Source organism: Anabas testudineus, chromosome 13, assembly GCF_900324465.2.
Source record: "Anabas testudineus chromosome 13, fAnaTes1.2, whole genome shotgun sequence".
NCBI lineage: Eukaryota > Metazoa > Chordata > Actinopteri > Anabantiformes > Anabantidae > Anabas > Anabas testudineus.
Window position 1 is genome coordinate 1,212,308 of NC_046622.1, and position 20,834 is coordinate 1,233,141.

The 20,834-nt window shown below is 40.5% G+C and overlaps 2 protein-coding genes across 6 annotated transcripts in view; one reads left to right on the forward strand and one right to left on the reverse strand.

Moving 5' to 3' along the window:
* supt5h (SPT5 homolog, DSIF elongation factor subunit) lies at positions 1-18,128 on the forward strand. Of its 3 annotated transcripts, XM_026369664.1 has the most exons (31): positions 1-147; positions 361-456; positions 835-991; positions 1,125-1,193; positions 3,128-3,133; positions 4,715-4,726; positions 4,855-4,924; positions 5,452-5,520; positions 7,034-7,099; positions 7,193-7,223; positions 8,365-8,433; positions 9,236-9,487; positions 9,812-9,901; positions 9,990-10,060; positions 10,450-10,555; positions 10,737-10,827; positions 11,010-11,146; positions 11,289-11,444; positions 12,426-12,572; positions 12,684-12,830; positions 13,156-13,281; positions 13,551-13,635; positions 13,942-14,049; positions 14,201-14,303; positions 14,513-14,640; positions 15,162-15,267; positions 15,349-15,507; positions 16,015-16,183; positions 16,486-16,683; positions 17,300-17,395; positions 17,607-18,128. In XM_026369664.1, exons 2-31 carry the CDS (start codon positions 370-372, stop codon positions 17,745-17,747), a joined length of 3,252 nt encoding a protein of 1,083 aa, XP_026225449.1. In that variant the 5' UTR covers positions 1-147; positions 361-369; the 3' UTR covers positions 17,748-18,128. The 3 variants fall into 3 exon arrangements, with proteins under 3 accessions (XP_026225449.1, XP_026225457.1, XP_026225459.1); XM_026369672.1 differs by lacking the exon at positions 3,128-3,133; XM_026369674.1 differs by lacking the exons at positions 3,128-3,133; positions 4,715-4,726.
* The window catches only part of rnaset2l (ribonuclease T2, like), a 14,360-nt gene continuing 11,148 nt past the window's right edge, over positions 17,623-20,834 (reverse strand). For 2 of the 3 annotated variants that reach the window (XM_026369680.1, XM_026369677.1), the window contains exons 10-11: positions 18,927-19,145; positions 17,623-17,749 (exon numbers count right to left, since the gene is read on the reverse strand). In XM_026369680.1, coding sequence (XP_026225465.1) covers positions 18,954-19,145 — 192 coding nt within the window. In that variant the 3' untranslated portion in view covers positions 17,623-17,749; positions 18,927-18,953. Of the gene's footprint in view, positions 17,750-17,857; positions 18,068-18,926; positions 19,146-20,834 lie in introns of those variants that run through there. The other variant, XM_026369688.1, reaches the window with a different exon arrangement.

Below are 20,834 nucleotides of genomic sequence, written 5' to 3' on the forward strand. Positions count from 1 at the left end.
AGCCAAAATCCGCGAGATTTCGACGCCGCCTTCAGAAATCTCGTGGGTCTGCGAGATTACGTCCGAATCAGAGGAATCTAAATAAGCTGATATTAACATTTATTTATCAACTGGCCACATATAAACCGCCGCAGGACTTAGAAAGACGTAAGTAACAGTCGTCGAGTCCATTTGATAACATTTGATTGCAGTCGTTTTGGAAATATTTCAAATGTTACATCCATGCTAACTACATTAGCATGCTTTGCTAGGCCAACCTAGTTGTTATGACTGGATGCTAAATGGCTGCTAGCTTAACATTAGCTAATTCAAACTTTAGTGAAGTGTTTTCCTTTTGTGTTATTGCTACACTCTGTTCAGGGTTTTACGATGTCTGATAGCGAGGACAGCGACTTCTCCGACAACCAAAGTGAGCGCAGCAGCGACGGGGAGGCCGAAGAGGTGGAGGAGAATGAGGTATGCTAACTGCTAGCCAAACATTGTGATTCCGTGTTACTATTTTACCAAGTTAATGAACCCGCTCAAAGGCACACTAGATTTACTGCTTGTACAACATCCGGCGAATCGCCTGAAAGCCTGCTATTACGAGGTGATTAGATTTGGTTCCAATGTATAAAAGGGGGGCATTAGACTCAATGCACCATAATAAAAATCAGTACGCCTCAATCATAAATGTATGTTAGAATCAGCAACAACTGAGAGGTTATAACCCTGCACAGGTAGAAGTCATTGCAGAGCTGCTGTATTGGATTGTACTGGTGCACCTAATGGAACCGAGTGTCTTTTGATAACCTGCTTTAAGTGTCCTTATATCCCGTTTCTCTCCCACACTAGGAGGAGACAGGCAGCCCAGTGGGCAGTGACAAAGTAGCAGATGAAGAAGGGGAGGACTTGGATGATGAGGAAGAGTATGATGAAGAGGAGGAGGAGGACGATGATGACCGCCCCAGGAAAAAAGCGAGACATGGAGGTTTCATCCTAGATGAAGCTGGTGAGAAGAGATGGCTCATAATGTTTCTGATTCTGCCTTTGCCTGCCTCTCTACTCTTTTCAGAATAAAATACTGTTGATTTTCAGGAAATAAAATAGCTTTTCTGTCTTTTGTCATTTGTTTTTGTATCTAGATGTGGATGACGAATACGAAGATGAGGAGGATCAGTGGGAAGAAGGAGCTGAGGATATTCTGGAAAAAGGTGGGGGACTCATATTCAATAAGGAAGTCTGTCTGAACAACAGTTTGATATTATATCAGTCACATGTAGCTTTTTCACTTTGGTGAGTCAAACAAACAGTGTGTGAGGTAGAGCTGGGCCTCCCTCAGAACTTGGAGTTGGAGAACAGGGAGTTTCTAGCATATTGATAGCAACACCCATGATTTGATGGTTACAAATCATATACAATATCCAGGAATTCCTCTTTTCTTGTTTTACGTGGACTTATCAGTTGCATTGAAATAGCTTAAGAAAGTAAATCATAGTGTGAGCAGCCTGTCGCCAGCAGCAGTTTGAAGGTTTTTAGGGACAACACAAAGTGTAGGTCGCCTTTATGTTTGCTTTCCTTTTGTTGATAATGATCGTATGGTTGTATGTTTAACAGTGTATAATTTCAGTGAAGAAAACTGTTTTTAAATAATGGTTTGTTGAGTTAATGTTGATGGAAAAATGCTTACCTATCTATAATACTGGAAAAAGTGAATTTATTGTTTTGGCTCAAAGGCCTAGCCCTCTTGTGAGATCTTAAGTCAAATTATTGTTTAAAACCAACAGGCTGTGAAGTTTGTGATGTTTTAGAGACCACACGGAAAGGCCTGTAAATTAATTTTAGAAAGAATTAAGACAATAACAAGACAGTAATGACAAAGTTTGTTTGGAAAAATTGCAGTTAGACAGTTTTCCCACATTGTTCAGCCATATGTGCCTCACTGACTTAAACAATGGTTGGATCCTGAGAGCAGACTGGCTTCAATTTAAGCACCATGCTACTGCTTTTAATTTACCACACATGGCAAACAACACAAAACTGCTGCACATTTTTCGGGATGCAGTAATGTCCTGTTTTTCAATGTGGTTATTGGCCAGATGTTTCAGTTCATTAGGTTCAGACTAATTATCCTTAAACCTGCAGCAGAAACATTAACATTACACTATCTAAACTAGCATACATTTAGAAGTAATGGCAGCAGGTTTCTAACCTACTACAAATAGCTGCACTTAAATGAACTGCAGTTCCCCTGAAGGCCAAAATAGTTTCTAAACAGGAATTCTTTGGCAGACATTAAGCTGCAAAACAAAATCTCCTTGACTAGTTATTAATGGGCAAAAACAAACAAGAAAAGCAACGATAGAGTTGTTAGAGTTCAGTGTGTTTATAAACAGTTTGGATCATTTATCACATCAGTATATGGATAAAGATCTTAAACTGTTTTATGCCAATTTTAGCTGCTGTCACACCGTCGTTCCCATAGTTTGAAGGTGGGAAACATTTACATGTTCTGTAAAAATGAGTCTGGGTCAGGGTTTGACTTCTTAGCTTTGTCTCACTTGGAAAATCAAGATGAATGAAATTAGCTATAGAACAGGTAATATCTGCTGCTTTTTAGATCTTAAACAATGTTTGATCTAATGAAACAGAAATCAGCTGTTTTAACATAGATACTGAATATACTATTTTGTGTCCTAGCTAGGGATATTAGACAGCATGGAATCAGTGTGGTCTACCGGTCATTAATAGGAAAAGCTAGCTTTGATATAACATGGAAAAAGATATGATTATTTAAAAGTATTTATGGAATGCTTTGAAAAGAAATAATGAGGCTTGATGCTGGAACAGCTTCTGTTTGACTGTGAAACTCTGGATTCTCCAATAAATATATTAACAGGACACTCAGAGCACTCTGGAATAGTTACACAATAGTTTAAGTTGGCAAACAATACTGATACATATGTTAACCTAATTATGGATTGATTTCACTATGTTAAAAAGCATGATGTATTTCAACAAAGGCGGTGTAAGTCATTGAATTTGTACTGTAGAGTATGCAGATGTAACCCTGTGGAGCTTCAGTTGTGTCTGACTGAACTCTCTCTGTCTTATTGGTGTTCCTCTCTGTCATGCATGTCCTCTTCAGTTAACGGTAATTCTACTCCAGAAACTCTACCACTCCGATGTTTCATTTATGTCCATGTGTATCCAAAGCAAATGGAATAATAGTCTCATCCATTTGATAAAACCCATGTCCCAGAATGTATTTAACCCCACCTCATCTCAGCACAACTGTATTTGTGTATGTGTAGCTTAACGAGAGGAAGCACTGAGGGCAAATCCATTATTGGCTTCTTGAACAGCAGCAGCTCAACACTTAAACTCCGTACAAACTGAACATATTTTAAACTCTTTGGATTTTACTAATTTTCTGTTTGAAAAAAACAAACTTGAAAGTGTCTTTATTATTAATGGGTGTTTTCTTTAGAGCATAACATTTCAAGTGTAATACTGCATCTAGAGGTTTGATGTTAAGGAGAAGAGAGGTAAAGATTATTTCAGCCGTTCAGTATTAATTTGGACACATGGTAAGTAATTCAACCTTCAGAGAACCAAGTATGATCATTTGCCTGAGCCTGCTCCCTGGTACTAGACTATTGTGTTGTTTTTATTTTGATTTCTGGACTAACAGATGTGGTTGAAGCTTTTTATGTGGCACATGATAATTCACAGTATCGCATAAGGCAGCAGTAGAGTAGAAACAGAATCAGAACTGTCAGTCTGGATCGGCGGAATCATCCGGGATGAAGGGTCTTAGCTTCAGCCCCGTCTGATGTGTGTTGCTATTTGACTCCGCTTCATAATCTACTAGTAGTAACCTTTTCACAAGGGCCTGTCTCCTGACTGAGTAAAGCTCCCTGTGTTCAGTCAGTTGAGGTTTTACAGTCGAGCCTCTGCAGCAGCAAGAGAACCCTCACTGTTTAACTGTTGGCAGCAGCTTTTTAAAAGCTTGTCTTTGATCAATATACTAGTGCCGTAATGACTTGATTAGCAACGCTGTTCTGTTTTTTTTATAAATTGGTTAGCTTAGTTTACTGATCAGTCAGACAGAACAGCTGCGTCACTGCCTCATCAGTGAAACCGCTCCACTGTCAAACAGAGCTTCAGTGGGGTTTATTTCTGCTGTACTGCTGCCTTTCACTACATCAAAACCCTGACTCACTCACTCACGCTTCTCAGTGCTGTACCGTCATCATGAATCTGTTTTTTCTATTGTTTTTTTCTTCCCATCATGTTTTGTGTTGCTGCTGCCCGACTCTGCTCCTGTGTGCTCTGCCCTGATGACAATGACTGTTGGCTTCTGACGTCACCTTTTTGTCCTCTTTGTCTCTTCCTCCTCTTCTCTTACTTTTTCTTCTTCTGTACTGTCCTCTTCTCTACATTACTTCCACTATTTTTCCACTTTATTCACTTGCATCTTACTTTTTATTTACTTGTTCTGTTCTTGCTTTTTGTCCTTTCTACCTTTACTACTCCTCTTCTACAATAATTTGTTTTTTCTGCATCTGTTTTGCCCTTGTTTCTTCCTTTTTTCCTTATTTCGTGTTTTATCTTCAAACTCTTCTTCCTTTTACCTGATCTTTCTTTCTTTTTCTCTACATTTATTTTCTCTGTCCTCTCTTCCTCCTTTACCTTCCTCCTCTCCTTCCTCTCACTGGCTGCTCCTGAGCAGAGGAGGCTGAAGGTATGTTGTTTTTTTTTCTCTTCACAATTGCTCGTCTAATTTTAATACATTTAGTTTCCATAACACAACATGGAAACTGTAGTTCCACAAAGTAAATATAATACTGAACCCCTTTCTCTCCCACTCAGCGTCTAACATTGACCATGTGGTTCTGGATGAAGACCACTCTGGCTCCAGAAGGCTGCAGAACCTCTGGAGGTAACAAGTTCACATTATCACCAGCAGTTACATACAGCCTTTAAAATAAACAGTCCTATGATGTAAAAGTCAGAAAGTTTTACACATTTTGTTTTTGCAGTATAAGTTGCATAAACCTTGTTCACCTCAGTAACAGTGAAACTGTTTGCCAACCATTCTGCTGTTTTTATACCGATTTTAAAATGGTTCATGAACATAACCTGCAGACAAAGATCTGAATAAATGAATAAAAAATATCTCTAAAACGGTCTAAGAGGGATGTAACAGTTGTTTAGATAATGAAACTGTTTAATCAACTTGTTGAAGTATTAATTTGCACCACATTGAATGAGAATTATGTTTCATCACTCCTCTTTGAGTGGAATATGGCTTAAAGTATCTTTCTGCAGTTAAAATCCTGCCAATCCACTTCTGCTTTACATCATTAGCAAGTTCACAGTTGGAGAATTGAACGGAAGTAGTAACTCTTACATGAAAAATAAATGCTTTGAATCCATGAGAATGGTGTTCAATTCATTGTGTTACAGAGATTCCAGGGAGGAGGCGCTGGGTGAATACTACATGAGGAAATATGCCAAGTCCTCAGCAGGAGAACAGTGAGTAACAAGCTCCTTATCCTTGTAAAAGATGATGCCAAGTAAACAGCTAGTATTTTAACTCTTAAAAATGAAACGGCTTGTAGAACTGGTTCATGTCAGAAGTAAGAAGGACATTGAAGTGGAAAAAATACATTCAATGTATGGAACAAGTGTCTAGGTGACATTTCTGACACATGCATCTTCATTCCATACAAGATTCCAATTTCTAGATGATCTAAATATGTCTGATGTGATCTGAAGAAAAATATACGTTTACAGTTTGCCTACCTTATCTAGATTCTACGTTTGATCAGATGTAGAGCAACAGGAAGGAGGACAGTGGAACCACTTTGTGTCTTATTGTTAGATACTGCCAACAAAAGTTTGATAAAGATAAAGATAAACTTTATTGTCCTTGCAACATCGTATAACGAGATTAAGGTGCCAACCAGTCTGTGCCATATATATATATATATATATATATATATATATATATATATATATATATATATATATATATATATATATATATATATATATATACACATAGAATGAAAAGGAATTTAAAAAAAAAAAAAAAACAGAATAAATAATCAGAGACAGTCAAAAGACAAAATAAGACACAAACAACCCTTCAAGTAATCAAAGAAGATCGCATCACATTGTGCTCCGGACCAGCTCTCACTCCCACGAGTGAGCATACTGTCACAGTTACAGTACTAGTTTCTATAGTCCGTTCTTTACAGTGTTTAATGTAGTTATTGCTACTGGATAAAAGCTTTTCTTAAATCTGTCAGTCCTAGTTTTGATGGACCTGAACCTTCTCCCTGATGGCAACAGTTCAAAGAGAGAGTGTCCAGGGTGTGTAGTGTCCCTGAGAATGGTTTGAGCTTTTTTGAGGCAGCGGGAACTGTGAAGTTCTTCTAGAGGGAGGAGAGTGGAACCGGTGATCCTCTGTGCTGTTTTGATCACTCTCTGGAGAGCTTTCCTCTGAGCCACTGTACATCTGCTGAACCACACAGAAACACAGTATGTAAGGATGCTCTCAATAGAGCATCGATAGAAGGACACCAGCAGTCTCTGGGAGATGTTGTTCTTCCTAAATACCCTTAGGAAGTGCAGTCTCTGCTGGGCCTTTCTTATCAGCTCAGAGGTGTGTACTCCCCAGGTTAAATCCACCTCTATGTGGACCCCCAAGAAGCGGAAGTCTGACACCCTCTTAACACAGTCCCCACCAATGTACAGTGGAGGGACCTCAGTTTTCGTCCTCCGGAAGTCAAAGACATCCTCTTTTGTCTTGGAGGTGTTAAGGAGCAGATTGTTCCCCCTGCACCACAATGTCAGCTGTTCCACCTCGTCTCTGTAGGCAGACTCATCTCCCCCTGAGATGAGTCCCACCACTGTGGTATCATCTGCGAACTTGACGATAGTGAGGCTGATCAGGAAGCTTCTTTTCTACAACAACACTTTGCATGTCACTTGTTTGTCAGAAATTGAAACCTGGTTTCTTTTATTCTTGTGTGGTGTGTAGTTACTCCGGAGGATCAGAGGAGCTGTCTGATGACATCACCCAGCAGCAGCTGCTTCCTGGGGTCAAGTATGTAAACAATCACTCATGATTATCGGGACATCTGCAGATCATCAGAGATATTAAGTTGTTTTAATGTTAGTGTGTGTTTGTTTTCATCAGGGATCCAAATCTGTGGACAGTCAAGTGTAAGGTGTGTATCCTCTGGAACTGTGTTTTTATTCAAATATATACACAACTGTCATTATTGTTATATTACTAAAGAAAGTGAAGTCATGTGTTACAGTGCTGTGTTACTATAGAAAGTAATATTATGTATCACATTACTCAGAACACTGAGTCCTTTGATAATTCATATTACAAAATACAAATACAGAATAACACCAATACAGAAACTCAGATGGATGAAAATAGGTCAATAATTATTGTCTGAGATGCAATTACAACAGATATGACAATTGTCAGTTCCCTCACCCGTTACAGAGGGGGGAGGGATTGTCCAGGATTGAGAGGAGTTTGGACAGCATCCTCCTCTCAGCTACAACATGTAGAGGGTCCAGCTCCACCCCCAGAACAGAGTTCCTCCTGATCAGTTTGTTTAGTCTGTTGGTGTATGACACCTTCAGAGTCATGCTGCATGAGTTTTTAGTCCAGTTTGTTGTCCAAGTACACTAATATTTAGTATAGTAGTATTTGCACGCCACCTCCTCCCCCTGTATAGAGGGAGGGATGACAGGACTCCCAGATTTCCTGAAGTCCATCACCAGCTTCTTTGATTTATTGATGTTCAGTTGAAGATGATTGAGTCCAAACCAGTTTTCAAAATTGTCCACCACTCCCTGGTACTCTGTGACATCTCCACCCTGAATACATCCTACTGTACCGTAACTGCTGAGTCATCAGGGAACTTCCGAAGATGACAGGACTCTGAGTTGTACCTGAAGTCTGAGGTGTACAGGGTGAAGAGGAAGCAGGCAACAATCATCATCAGGGAATTTGGCACAAATTGTCACCTCAGATTAAGAACTAATTAGATTTTAGTGTTCAGATATGAAAGGTCAAGGCCACTGTGATTCTAGTATGTTATATTTTTGTCTATACTATATTTTAGAAATGTCCAAAAGGAATTTCATTACATCATGCATGCATAAACATATTAGAGCATGAGTCTAAACAGATGTGTGTGTGTGAACCACATCACTGGTTAGTAAATACAATCACAATGTTTTACATTTTTCATGCAAGATTTTACTCCACTGACATAGCACCTAAATTCCCCCCTCAGTTAAGTCTTACTCTATCTTGTTCTTCATCTGCATGTTCTGTCTGTTCAGATTGGAGAGGAGCGGGCGACAGCCATTGCACTGATGAGGAAGTTCATCGCCTACCAGTTCACAGACACAGTAAGAAACTGCCCTTTTAGTTGGTTCCTGAGCAGTTAATGGTGTTTTTTCCTCAGCATTGTGCCCCGTCATATAAAACGCAGAACGACTCCAAGAACATTAGCAATTGGTACATTTTTTCAATATGATAAAAGGTTCATGTAGCTAGGAATACAATAGAGAGCGAGGAAGGTTTTCTAAGTACTCATAGATTAGCTCTGATTGAGCTTAGCAGGTTATTGATCAATGACATTCTGACATCATGTCACAGGAATAACAACTTGGAGTTTTTGGTCTTGTCAATGTATAATGTTTTTGTGTCTGTTTTATTGTGGAGATGGTTAGCATCTAATGGTTTTCTGACAGAAAACTCTTTTACTTTTTTATTTTTAATTAACAGTCTAATCTGTACGGTTCTTATCGTGTGGAGCTGCAGTCCTGCTCGGCCCACAGCCAATTAGCTGTGGGAACTGGTGGAAAATATGCAGTGATGTTTTTCCCAGAAGCAAAAGCATCACTGTTAGGGTTACAGCAGACATAGCTCAGTCTGCAGTAGAGAAAGAACAGTAAACCTTTAAGTGTGCAAGTATTAATTCAATGTGGTTGGTAATCCAAACTGTATTGTAGTGTGGTCCTAGGATTGGGAACAGCTCTAGGTGTTACTGGGTCAGTCAAGCATCAGTCTTTCGTGTGACACACAACTGATGCTGTCTCCTGTGTGTTGGTTTAGATAACCAACATTGTTAGAAATGGTTACACAAAGTTTGACACTCACTACTTTTATAAACACAGTTGTAACTGTACCACCCCCACCCGCCCACAGCCCCTCCAGATCAAGTCTGTCGTCGCCCCAGATCACGTCAAAGGTTACATCTACGTGGAGTCGTATAAGCAGACGCACGTGAAGGCTGCCATCGAGGGTATCGGCAACCTGCGGATGGGCCTCTGGAACCAGCAAATGGTTCCCATTAAAGAGATGACAGATGTCCTGAAGGTGGTCAAAGAGGTCACCAACCTGAAACCCAAGTCCTGGGTCAGGCTGAAGAGAGGCCTGTACAAAGACGACATCGCTCAGGTACAGACTGATGGTACAGCTCATTGAACAATAGAGGAACGAAAATCTCTGTGCAAGCAGACAAATCCCTGCAACACTGGTCCTCGATACTTGTTTATTCTAGGAGGACTACAGATGATCCTCTGATCCTCAGTCCCGACCCTTATTATAGTCTATGTGGAATAAAATGCCCCAACCAATGAGAAACATGAGAAGCTTTATTTTTCACTGTTTAAGAATCAATACTTAGCGATACATTCTCAGTTGACAGCGTAATCAGCTAATTAAATTAGCAGTAGTAGGTAAGTTTTGATTCCTCTTTATGTTGTTTTCTTTTTGCTCCAGGTTGACTATGTGGAGCCAAGCCAAAACACCATCTCCCTGAAGATGATCCCTCGAATAGACCTGGATCGCATCAAGGCCAAGATGAGCCTGGTAGGACCAACAATAGTAACACTCTGTCGACTTTATTCATTATGTTTTATAGGTGACTCACAGGACTGTGTGTCTGTTTTCCCTGCAGAAAGACTGGTTTGCTAAGAGGAAGAAGTTCAAGAGACCTGCTCAGAGGCTGTTTGATGCTGAAAAGATCAGGTACACACGTATTAGTCTGTGAGGGAACATACATTCACACAAACAGCAAAAGATACTGCGTGTTGCTGTTGTCATTAATATAGTCCATTGGGACAGAATATTCCTCATCACGATGGGCACAAAATTTGCATATGTTGGCGAATTTGTGGATTAGGTCGACATCATAAATATTTAGAAATGTAATTAATAATTAATTTAGATGTTTTCCAACTTCTGAACCCTGCTTCTGAAGCACAGTGCATTTAATGTTTTTTTTTTTTTTTTTACCTAAAACATCTTCCTGAGAAATCCTTCTATGTGTTTGGAATAAGGTTGGAATTTTCAAGTCAGACATAAGAGTGAGAGGATGTAGCCGTGTATGTGACTGACGGGTGATGATTGACTGACAGGTCTCTGGGAGGAGAAGTCAGCCACGATGGAGACTTCATGATCTTTGAGGGTAACCGTTACAGCCGCAAAGGGTTCCTGTTTAAGAGCTTCGCCATGTCTGCAGTGGTAAGTTCATAGAGTCTCCTTCACAAGCCACAGACCCCACAATTTCTTATTGTTTTTTATATCCTGTTGACATTTAAACCAACTTTTCTCCTTCATAAGTCTTCATAACTTTGATTTTAATATTTTAACATCAGCTGCACAGTTCTTCAAACTCATCTGCTTCTCGGTTCGTCTCTGATAGATCACAGATGGAGTAAAACCCACTCTGTCAGAGCTGGAGAAGTTTGAAGACCAGCCTGAAGGAATTGACCTGGAGGTGGTAACTGAGTCAGGTACATGGCTTCTGTTTGTGTCTGCTGTGTAAAACAGACAAACTAAAAATGATGCAGCTGTATTCTAAGATCATTTGATGCTTAATGATTCAATAATAAAAGGTGAAGAGTGAGTTCTGATGTCATTAAAACTGTTGCTTAAAACAAAGTGTGTGTGTGTTGTGTGCTATGTCTGTATACAGGTAAGGAGCGTGAACATAATTTGCAAGCCGGTGACAACGTGGAGGTGTGCGAGGGAGAGTTGATCAACCTGCAGGGAAAAATCCTGAGTGTGGACGGCAACAAGATCACCATCATGCCAAAGCACGAAGACCTGAAGGTACACACACCAAATCACTGTATAACCACCAACCCTCACAAATGTAGACCTCAAAATAGAATCCTTTAAAATGTTAAGATTATGAAAATATAAGCTATATTTTTTTCATAATAATTATAATTGTGTGTCTGTTGCAATGCAGGATCCTCTGGAGTTCCCGGCTCATGAGTTGAGAAAATATTTCCGGATGGGCGACCATGTGAAGGTGATTGCAGGGCGATACGAGGGAGACACCGGCCTCATCGTAAGAGTGGAGGAAAACTTTGTCATCCTCTTCTCTGACCTCACCATGCACGAGGTACCAGCTCTGTTCACGCACAGCACCTCCCATGTCACGTTGTTGTTGCCTGTAATTTACATTTTATAGTGCACAACATTGAAGGCAAAGTTATCTGGAAGTTGAGTCATGGCAACTTTCTACTACTTCTGCTACTTGGATGAAGTCCAGTTGCCAACCTCCAATGTTGTGCATTACAAAATTTGTTTCCTTTGGTCGGAATCGGTTGATGTGTTTGTAAACCTGAAGCAATTTCTCCTCAGTTCAGTTTCGTTTCACACACAGAAAAATCGAAGCGAACCAAAACACGTCACTTCAAACTACTCGATAATGTCCTCTCTGCTTATTGGTCCGATGTTTCTGCTGCGAGAACAGAAAAAGTAAATACAGGAAGAAAGTAATGTGTTGTGGACTACTGTACGTTTCTGTGACTGTAGGTAGATTCAGTATGAATGTTGACGCAGATCGGTTATCCAGCTGTTTATTGTTTTTACATTACATCAGACCTGGTGTCTGTGAGACACTTCACCTCCTCACGTCTCCACATTTGTCCTCCGTTAATTAGACAGCATGTTTTTGGTGGACAAATAAAAAAAGAGGAAAATCTACGCACTACCCAAAATTCTCAAATCATGCGATTCATAGCGTTTGGTCTCCTTTTGGTTCGGTCCACCTCATTTTGGGGGTCTCAGTGCGATTGTTTTGGTGTCCACTCGAGTGCTATTGCCGTGTTCACACCAGACAAAATGAACCGCACCAAAAGGGAAAACGAGCATCAGTCCGATTTAATCAAACTAAATCCTGTAGGTATAAAATCAACCTTAGAATCAACGACGTAATATTTTTGTATATTAAAATTTCTAAATGAGTTAGAAGAACATGTGTGTTCAAAATATTTTAACAAAGTTAAGTACAATTTTCTATATGCTATTAGGTGCATAAGAAAAACACCAAGACATTTTTAAAAAGTGTGTGTGTGTGTGTCTGTGTGTGTGCGTGCAGTTGAAGGTATTACCCAGAGACCTTCAGCTTTGCTCAGAGACGGCATCTGGTGTTGATGCAGGAGGGCAGCATGAGTGGGGGGAGCTGGTTCAGCTGGACCCACAGACTGTTGGAGTGATTGTTCGACTTGAAAGAGAGACCTTCCAGGTAATGTCTACTCCAACATCCTCACAGTGAACATAGCCCAGCAGACATGACTATTAATAAATCACCAAGCAAAGTGAAAAGTACATAAAATAGGAGAACTGTGTGTCCCAGGTGTTAAACATGCATGGGAAAGTGCTGACAGTGCGTCACCAGGCAGTGAACCGCAGGAAGGACAACCGCTTCGCTGTGGCGCTGGACTCTGAGCAGAACAACATTCACGTCAAGGACATTGTGAAGGTCATCGATGGGCCACACTCTGTAAGGACAGAAGAAATCATCTGTTTTCTGTTGTTAAATATTTATTCTGCATCAAGTACTTTTAGCTTTAGTGAGATTCATGTATTTTACAGTTGTGTTTAGATAGAAGAGCACAAGGAACAGACTGAGGTTTATCACCAGTGATTGATTTGGCATCTGGATTAAAGTGGAGCAGAATTCCTCACTACTAAAATTAATGGGACATGAACTCAGCAGTGAAAACAGAAACCTCCCCAACCACTTCATGTGTTATAGTGTTGTTAGTCCTGTACATGGCTCATAATTATTCATTTTGTTTGTTCTGTTTTTTTCTTTCCTCCTGTAGGGCCGTGAAGGTGAGATTCGCCACCTGTTCCGAGGCTTCGCCTTCCTCCACTGTAAGAAGCTGGTGGAGAATGGAGGCATGTTTGTCTGCAAGACCAGACACCTAGTCTTGGCTGGTGGATCCAAGGTCAGCATCTCTCTGGCTGTTTGATTTGTCGCTGGCCTCCTGTTGGCAGTTGTAGTTTAAGTTTAGTTTCAACTCTGATTTTGTTGTCACAGGTCTGCAGGATTCTTAGTGAGTTTGGCAGTAATATCAGTCAGCTACAGATGATTCTGCATGGATGCAAGTTTTCCAGATGCAAACTCTGTATAAATTGAGCTGTTCTTTGTTTAGTTTTTTTTTTTATTTGTTTCGTTCAAAAGTTTCTGAATCTGCATGTTGTTTCTCTCTTTTAGCCCAGAGACGTGACCAACTTTACAGTGGGAGGATTTGCCCCAATGAGCCCTCGCATCAGCAGCCCTGTGCACCACGGGGGAGGAGGTGAGTGTCAGTCGATGCTTCTTTTTCCTGTCAAATTAAAAGAAGTCCCTCTAGTGTTACTTTGAAGTTCAAAGACACTGCAATGATCCCAGATTAATATGAATCGGGCTGGGTATGGTTCACAGGTTAACCACAGAGTAAACTACATATTCCACCAACACCTACTAAAAGTTTGTTGTCAACACCAAAGAGGCTTAAGAAATTGATCTATTCTAGTCTGTGTCAGTCACTTTCTTGAATAGTTTTTTCAAAGCAATAAATCGGTGATGGAATGAGTGAATTGTTTGTCTGGTTTTGATCCTCCAGGTGCTCAACAGAGAGGAGGAGGTGGAGGAGGAATGGGCCGGGGCAGAGGACGAAGAGACAACGAGCTGATCGGTCAGACGGTCCGCATCTCTCAGGGTCCTTACAAAGGTAAGACTTACAGTGTCATTAGTGTCACACAAGAGAACGACAAAAACTTCATGTGAAGTTCTATCTTGAATCTTCATTGTGTTTGTTCAACCACTAATTTACTACAGCTCATTTTGTACTGATGAATGATGACTTTGCCTTCCTTTGTCAGGGTATATTGGTGTGGTGAAGGATGCAACAGAGTCTACAGCCAGAGTGGAGCTGCACTCCACCTGTCAGACCATCTCTGTAGACAGACAGCGCTTAACTACCATGTACGTCCTCATAAACTCTTCATTTTCTCATTTTCTTTTTGTTTGTTATGTAAATTGTTGGCAGGTTACTTTAGGCAGAAATAACAATGTATGCAGACTTTTATTGGAATCCTTTTAATTATTGCTGTGAATTTCCCAGCTTAAATCCAATGTGATCGGTTTCTAACCATACACTGATCTCACACCCTGAAATTCCACCTTCCCTCCAGGGGGGCTAAGAGACACAGTGGAATGACTTCCTCTCATGGACGTACGCCCATGTACGGCTCCCAGACTCCCATGTACGGTACCGGTTCCAGAACACCCATGTACGGCTCACAGACACCGTTACATGATGGTAAGATCTTGTCCGTGGTTATTTATGTAGTCGATCTATCAAAATAATAGTTTTTACTCTTTATGGGGTTTTATGATTTGTCTGGCATCTTCTTTCAGTTAATGACTATAGACATTTTTCATTGGCTTGTTTGATTTATGACATTGTGTTAATATAATATATTAACACCGACACCATTTATATGATGTGTAATGTAGTACCAAAACATATAATTTGAGACTGCGCTGTAACAGACAGGGTCATTTAAAAGTCTTTATTTGAAACATAATCAATAACCATTTCTTTTATGTCCATAAATCATTGATGGTTATTAGTCTGGGTTCATCAGACTGTTTGGACTGTACAGGATTTAAACTGAACATGTACAGGAGAACAGAAGTGGACAGAGTATGGAGCCCTGTGGAACACCTCTAGTTTACATATAGAAAACGGAGAAAAACGTTTGTGTTTGAAATTGATGCACTTTATAATTTAAGCACCCTGAGGTTGTGTTTGACATTTGAAGTTTTGCCTCTTAACAGGAAGCCGTACACCTCATTATGGTTCTCAGACCCCACTGCATGATGGGAGCAGAACACCAGGTCAGAGCGGAGCCTGGGACCCCAACAACCCCAACACACCTTCCAGGTAAGACAAACAAATAGAGGCTAGCCCTTCATGGTGCATCTTATTTATACAAGAGTTTAAGTGGTTTGTCTTTCTGTCCAGGAACGAGGAGGAGTATGACTTTGGTTATGACGATGAACCCTCTCCATCACCTCAGGGCTATGGTGGGACCCCTAATCCCCAGACCCCGGGGTACCCAGAAGCCCCTTCTCCACAGGTCAACCCACAGTACAACCCTCAGACACCTGGCACGCCTGCTATGTGAGTATTAACACACACTAAAAATAATGTAACTTAGTGTGTAGCAGCTGGATAGTGTAGTGATAACAAGGTGGTAGGTGAGACCTCCTCACGCTTACTCTGCCCTAGAAGTTGCTTTGGCTAAAAGCGTCATTTAGTGAGCTGTCTGATCACAGTCCAGTTTATTCTTGTCCTGAAAGAGTGCAAAGGTTCAGAGTAAATTATTCTGTTTTGTAGAAAGAGAAGCAGGATTTTTGTCCTTTTATGGCATAGAAATTTCAACATCTTAAGGATTAAGTTGTCACAGCAGTGCTTTCGTAAAGCTGTGTTGTTGAGATTCTGGTTATGATTAGACTGATGGACATTTGAAATGGGCTTCCCCAGTCCCCAGTGTGTATTAATCCTTTTCTCAGACAAATTTGGGAGGCTTGTTCCATCCCAGGAGGAATTGCACTGGAAATGAAATTCTGAAATAGTTTGTCTTATAAACAGTATAAACTCTCTGTATTTCTGTTTGTGTGCATGCAGGTATAACACAGAGCAGTATTCTCCATATGCGGCCCCGTCCCCTCAGGGCTCTTATCAGCCTAGTCCCAGTCCACAGAGCTACCACCAAGTGGCACCTTCACCTGTCGGCTACCAAAATACACATTCTCCAGCCAGCTACCATCCGACGCCCTCCCCCATGGCTTACCAGGTAGGTGAACAGTTGGAATAGTATATCGTGCGACTAAAATAAAAAAACTCCACTCCATATGCTCCATGTTCACTCCATAACTTTTTTGTATATACATTGTATGCAACAACAAAAACACATTTAAACTTTTTTAGTAATTTTTGTATTCCTGTAGCAGATCTTTGATGTGATAGTTTCTGATTTTAAATTGTACTTTCATTTTATACAGCTAAAGTTTTTGTTTGGTGGTCGAAACATAATGAAACACAGCAATAATATTTAATAATAATATTTTCTAATAGTGACTCCTGTTGTCTCCACAGGCCAGTCCTAGCCCCAGCCCTGTTGGCTACAGTCCCATGACACCTGGAGCACCTTCTCCTGGAGGCTACAACCCCCACACCCCTGGCTCTAACATCGAGCAGGGCGGCAGCGACTGGGTGACCACAGACATTCTGGTCCGAGTGAAGGATTCCTTCATGGACCTGATGGGACAGACTGGGGTCATCAGGAGCGTCACGGTAACAAACACACATCAGACACCATCACACAAATATTTAGACCCAGTTATTAGGCTAGGGAATAGACACCAACATAGATTATTGTAATCTCTTCATGTGACTGAATCGGTTTCCTCAGCAGCATCAGGACTGCAGAGAACTTCTTCTTCCTCCTGTCCCAAATAATCACTTCAGTAGTTTGATGTGGGTTTGGCTGCAGTTTAAAGAGCAATCCACACTGTAACTGAGTCAAAACTCAAATAAAATATTTTCTTTTCACCAAGAACTGCCAAATGGAAATTTGATTTGAGATAACAATGTGCCTGGACTGGTTAACATGGGCTGCTCCCAGTCTAAAAACGGGTCACAGTCAACAGCATTCACAAGTGAGTCATAAAAACTGGAATGAAGCCGAATGAAGCTACAGCTGCACTGGTTCAGACACATTAAGTAGCTTGGGATGGACGTACAAATGTTGACGTTAAAGGAGTTTGACTCAGAACAAAGTTGAACTCTCTCCTGAAGTGTTTACATATCTTTACATTACATATATATAGCACTCACACTTGTTTATACAGTTCTGTGTGCAGTTGATCATGTTTTTGCTGTCAAATAATTAAACGGTGTCGCTGTGTAGGGAGGGATGTGCTCAGTGTTCATGCAGGAATCGGAGAAGGTGGTCAGTATCAGCAGTGACCACCTGGAGCCCGTCACTCCCACCAAGAACAACAAGGTAACATCATCGTTCTCTTAGATACAGATGTACAAAGGAGTAGGTGTCTATTTAAAAAAATTAATAAATTAATGATAGAACCTGACTCGTGTTAGTTTTATTACTTCTAACCAGTAAGTGACAGTGTTCTGTTTGTTGAAACCATGAAGAAGATTTTATTTTTTACAAACTGTTAAGACAACATGTTAAAAGCTGCGTTCTGTGTGTCCAGGTGAAGGTGATCCTGGGGGAGGACCGCGAGGCAACAGGGATCCTGCTAAGCATTGACGGAGATGACGGAATCGTCCGCATGGAGCTGGACGACCAGCTCAAGATCCTCAACCTGAGGTTCCTGGGACGTCTGGAGCACTGAGACTGAAGAAGAGAAACGTACACAGACAGAGGTGGGAGTAAACACAGAAGACTAATAAGATGGTGTCTGTACTTACTCCCACAGGAATAGCAGTCCTGTTTTTTATAACCTCAAGGGCCAAAGCAGATTACAATTCATCAATGGGAGGAATCGTGTTTTACATTTCTCTCTGTGAATCAGTCTGTGTCTCGCTCTTTTCCAAATTCCATCGTTAGTCCAGCAGTTTTACTCCCCCCTCTGGTTGTTTTAATTTCGTTGTCATTAGTGGTCTCATTCTGTTTTTAGTGCTTTTTCAATGTTCTGTCAGTACTTTTGGTTTCCTGGATACAAAAGCATACAAATATTTCAGTGTAACATGTTAATAAACTGTGAACCAGTTGAGAGGTTTGTCTACACGTGTATTTTTTACATTTTCATGGATTTAGCAGTATTTGGACAATGTTAAGGCTCATTAGACCAGAACGTTTAAAACACAACAGGCTTTGATGTACACAGCATTTGGGGATGGTTACGTTTATAATCTCAGAAAATCTCTGAAAAGCTAAAGTTTGATTCAGATATTTTACTTTTGCAATGAATTAAAACAAGGAAAAAACTAAAATCACAAGGCCAAATTTTTAAGACGTTGATGAATTGTTTTGCTTTCAAGCCGCACTTGACCAGCCAGTCAGTGTTTATCTCTACTTAAGTGATTCCAGTGAACAGGGCTAATGGCACCGGACCACCATCCTGTCAAACAGCTGTACTGCATTTCTAAAAGTTTCAGTATCTAGAACAGCAGCACGCTGTATCACTGCAAAGAGCAAGGCCACGACTTCTGTTAGTGACAAACCTGGGCGTGGTCGACAGTGGAAGATTTCAAAAACTTTAGAAATGAAAATAGTTTGTTGTTGAGGTTGTGAGTCAGAAAGGTCAGAGGGCTATCATCACTAAAACATCTGGATCAAACTTTATGGTGATTTGTCCTTGTTCCTTTGAAAGGAAGTAAGCAGTTTTAGTCATTTCCATGGAAAGGTTTAAGGTTTTAAAAACGATATATAAATCGGAGACAAAGAAAGAAATGTTGCACATTCATAGTCATTTCAGTCCTTACTGAGCCGTCATGTTACTATGAACCATTTCAGAAGCTGCTATTTCTCTAATACCACCTGAAGTTATGCACTGGAGACACCGTCCTACCTGTTAGCTTGAGGTGATGGAGTCGTGTTAGCGGCAGGGTTGCTGTGGCTGCTCATGATTTATGGGGAAGTAGTAGAAAGGGACCTGAGGAGGGCAGGGATGTCCACTGGAGAACGCCCATTCTGGGCCCGGGTCCGTCTTGGTGTCACTGTTGTGATCACAACCGATGGTGAAGTTGCGAGACAATGGGATCTTCACCTGGAACCACACCTGTCTATCCTTGGGGAGGGAGAAGATACAGGACCAGAGATGGCACACAGCTACTACCACAGGTAAGATAGTATTCATTACTAAATGATTCCTACTGCAATTATTAAATTCAATATTAAAGTACAGTTTAATTAACCCCCCCACAAAGAGGATTCAGTGTCAGTGGTGGAAGAAGTACTCCGATCATTTACTTGAGTGAAAATAGCAAATTTAGAAATACTTCACGTCAAAGTCCTTGAAATGTGTAAGTATCTCAAAAAGTGAGACAGTAAAGGAGAAAGTAAAAACATTCTTTAAGCAGTGAACTTTATTGTACTTGTTATTAAAATAATACTATCAAATGATCCAATGAATTCCAATTTGAAGTACTACATACACCCTGAATTTGACCCTTTCCAAGTCAAATCTCTGCTGAATCCTTCCAGTACATATTTTTATTACACACAGAAATGATGAAAACACAACTAAAATGAGATCTATTTGAAACTCCTGCTTCCTCTAGATATGAGTGGAGTTCATTTAGCGCTAATCTGATCAGTGAGATGCTTCCTGTCAAAGAAATATTAAATAAAAAGTAAAATAAAATAAATTAGCAGTAAAATTGGTTGAACCATGATTTTAAAGATTGAAGATTAGATCAACCTAGTTCTAATTATCTTTAGTAAATATGATGCAAAAGTTTTCAAGTTCCCCATTCAGGATGATTTCAGAGTTAGCAGTAATGGACCAGGGGATCGTGACTGGGTATAAAAGGAGCCTCCACCATAGGCTCAGTCATCACAAGCAAAGGTGGGTCGTATTTCAGCTCTGAGCCAAACCTCTCCCTCCACCTACAGAACTCTGAGGTAAAGGTAAAAAAAGAGCAAACTGACCCGGTGACCAGCCTTAAACAGCTGGATTCTCTCTGGTAAAATGGGTAAATATCCTGGGTTTAAAGTTTATTGGACTACTTCTACTTGACCATACCTCGATCCTTCTAGTCTGCGATGCTGCTGGTGTTGGACACAATAAACCAGCCCGCATCAGTCTGAAGATCTGGATTACACCAGTGCTGGTCTCAGCCAGAGGACAGATATTTCTACTGTGCTGCAAATCGCTCCACTTTGTAGTGCCTCAATAAATAGTGATGTTTTGGGCAGACAAATCCACATTTGACAGTTACACACAATGCTGCCAGAGAGCCGATTCAACTTGTTGATTCAACCTAGCACTGACTCTCAGCAGAGCAGATAAGAGGTACACTGCAGCATTGCACAATAAAAACTAATAGTAACTAGATTTTCAGGGAGTTCGGCAAACACTCAACTCGTGTGATGCTCTTTGTGTTAGTGGGAGGAATCACTAAAGGCTTTTTAAAACTTCCATGATTCCATTTATGGGTTTTGCTGCTCGAACTCAGCATGTGGCCTGAAATGAAAACAGCTCGACAGTTTTCATTGAAATTTGTGGTTTATAATTTTTTTTGTTGGCGTCTTTTAGACTTGAGTCCTTTGTGTTGAGGAAATCGCTCAAATTAAAGTAGTCAGCTAGGACTGAAGCACTGTGGCTCAGGGACAGAGATGCTTTTGGTTCTCAGTTTGTTGGTGGTTTTATCAACAGGACAGAATTTGAATGTGGTTCAGACTAATGCAGGCTTAGCACAAAGGGTTAGAACTGTACTAACAGTAAGTAGGAGCACATTCAGTATCAGTATCTGTG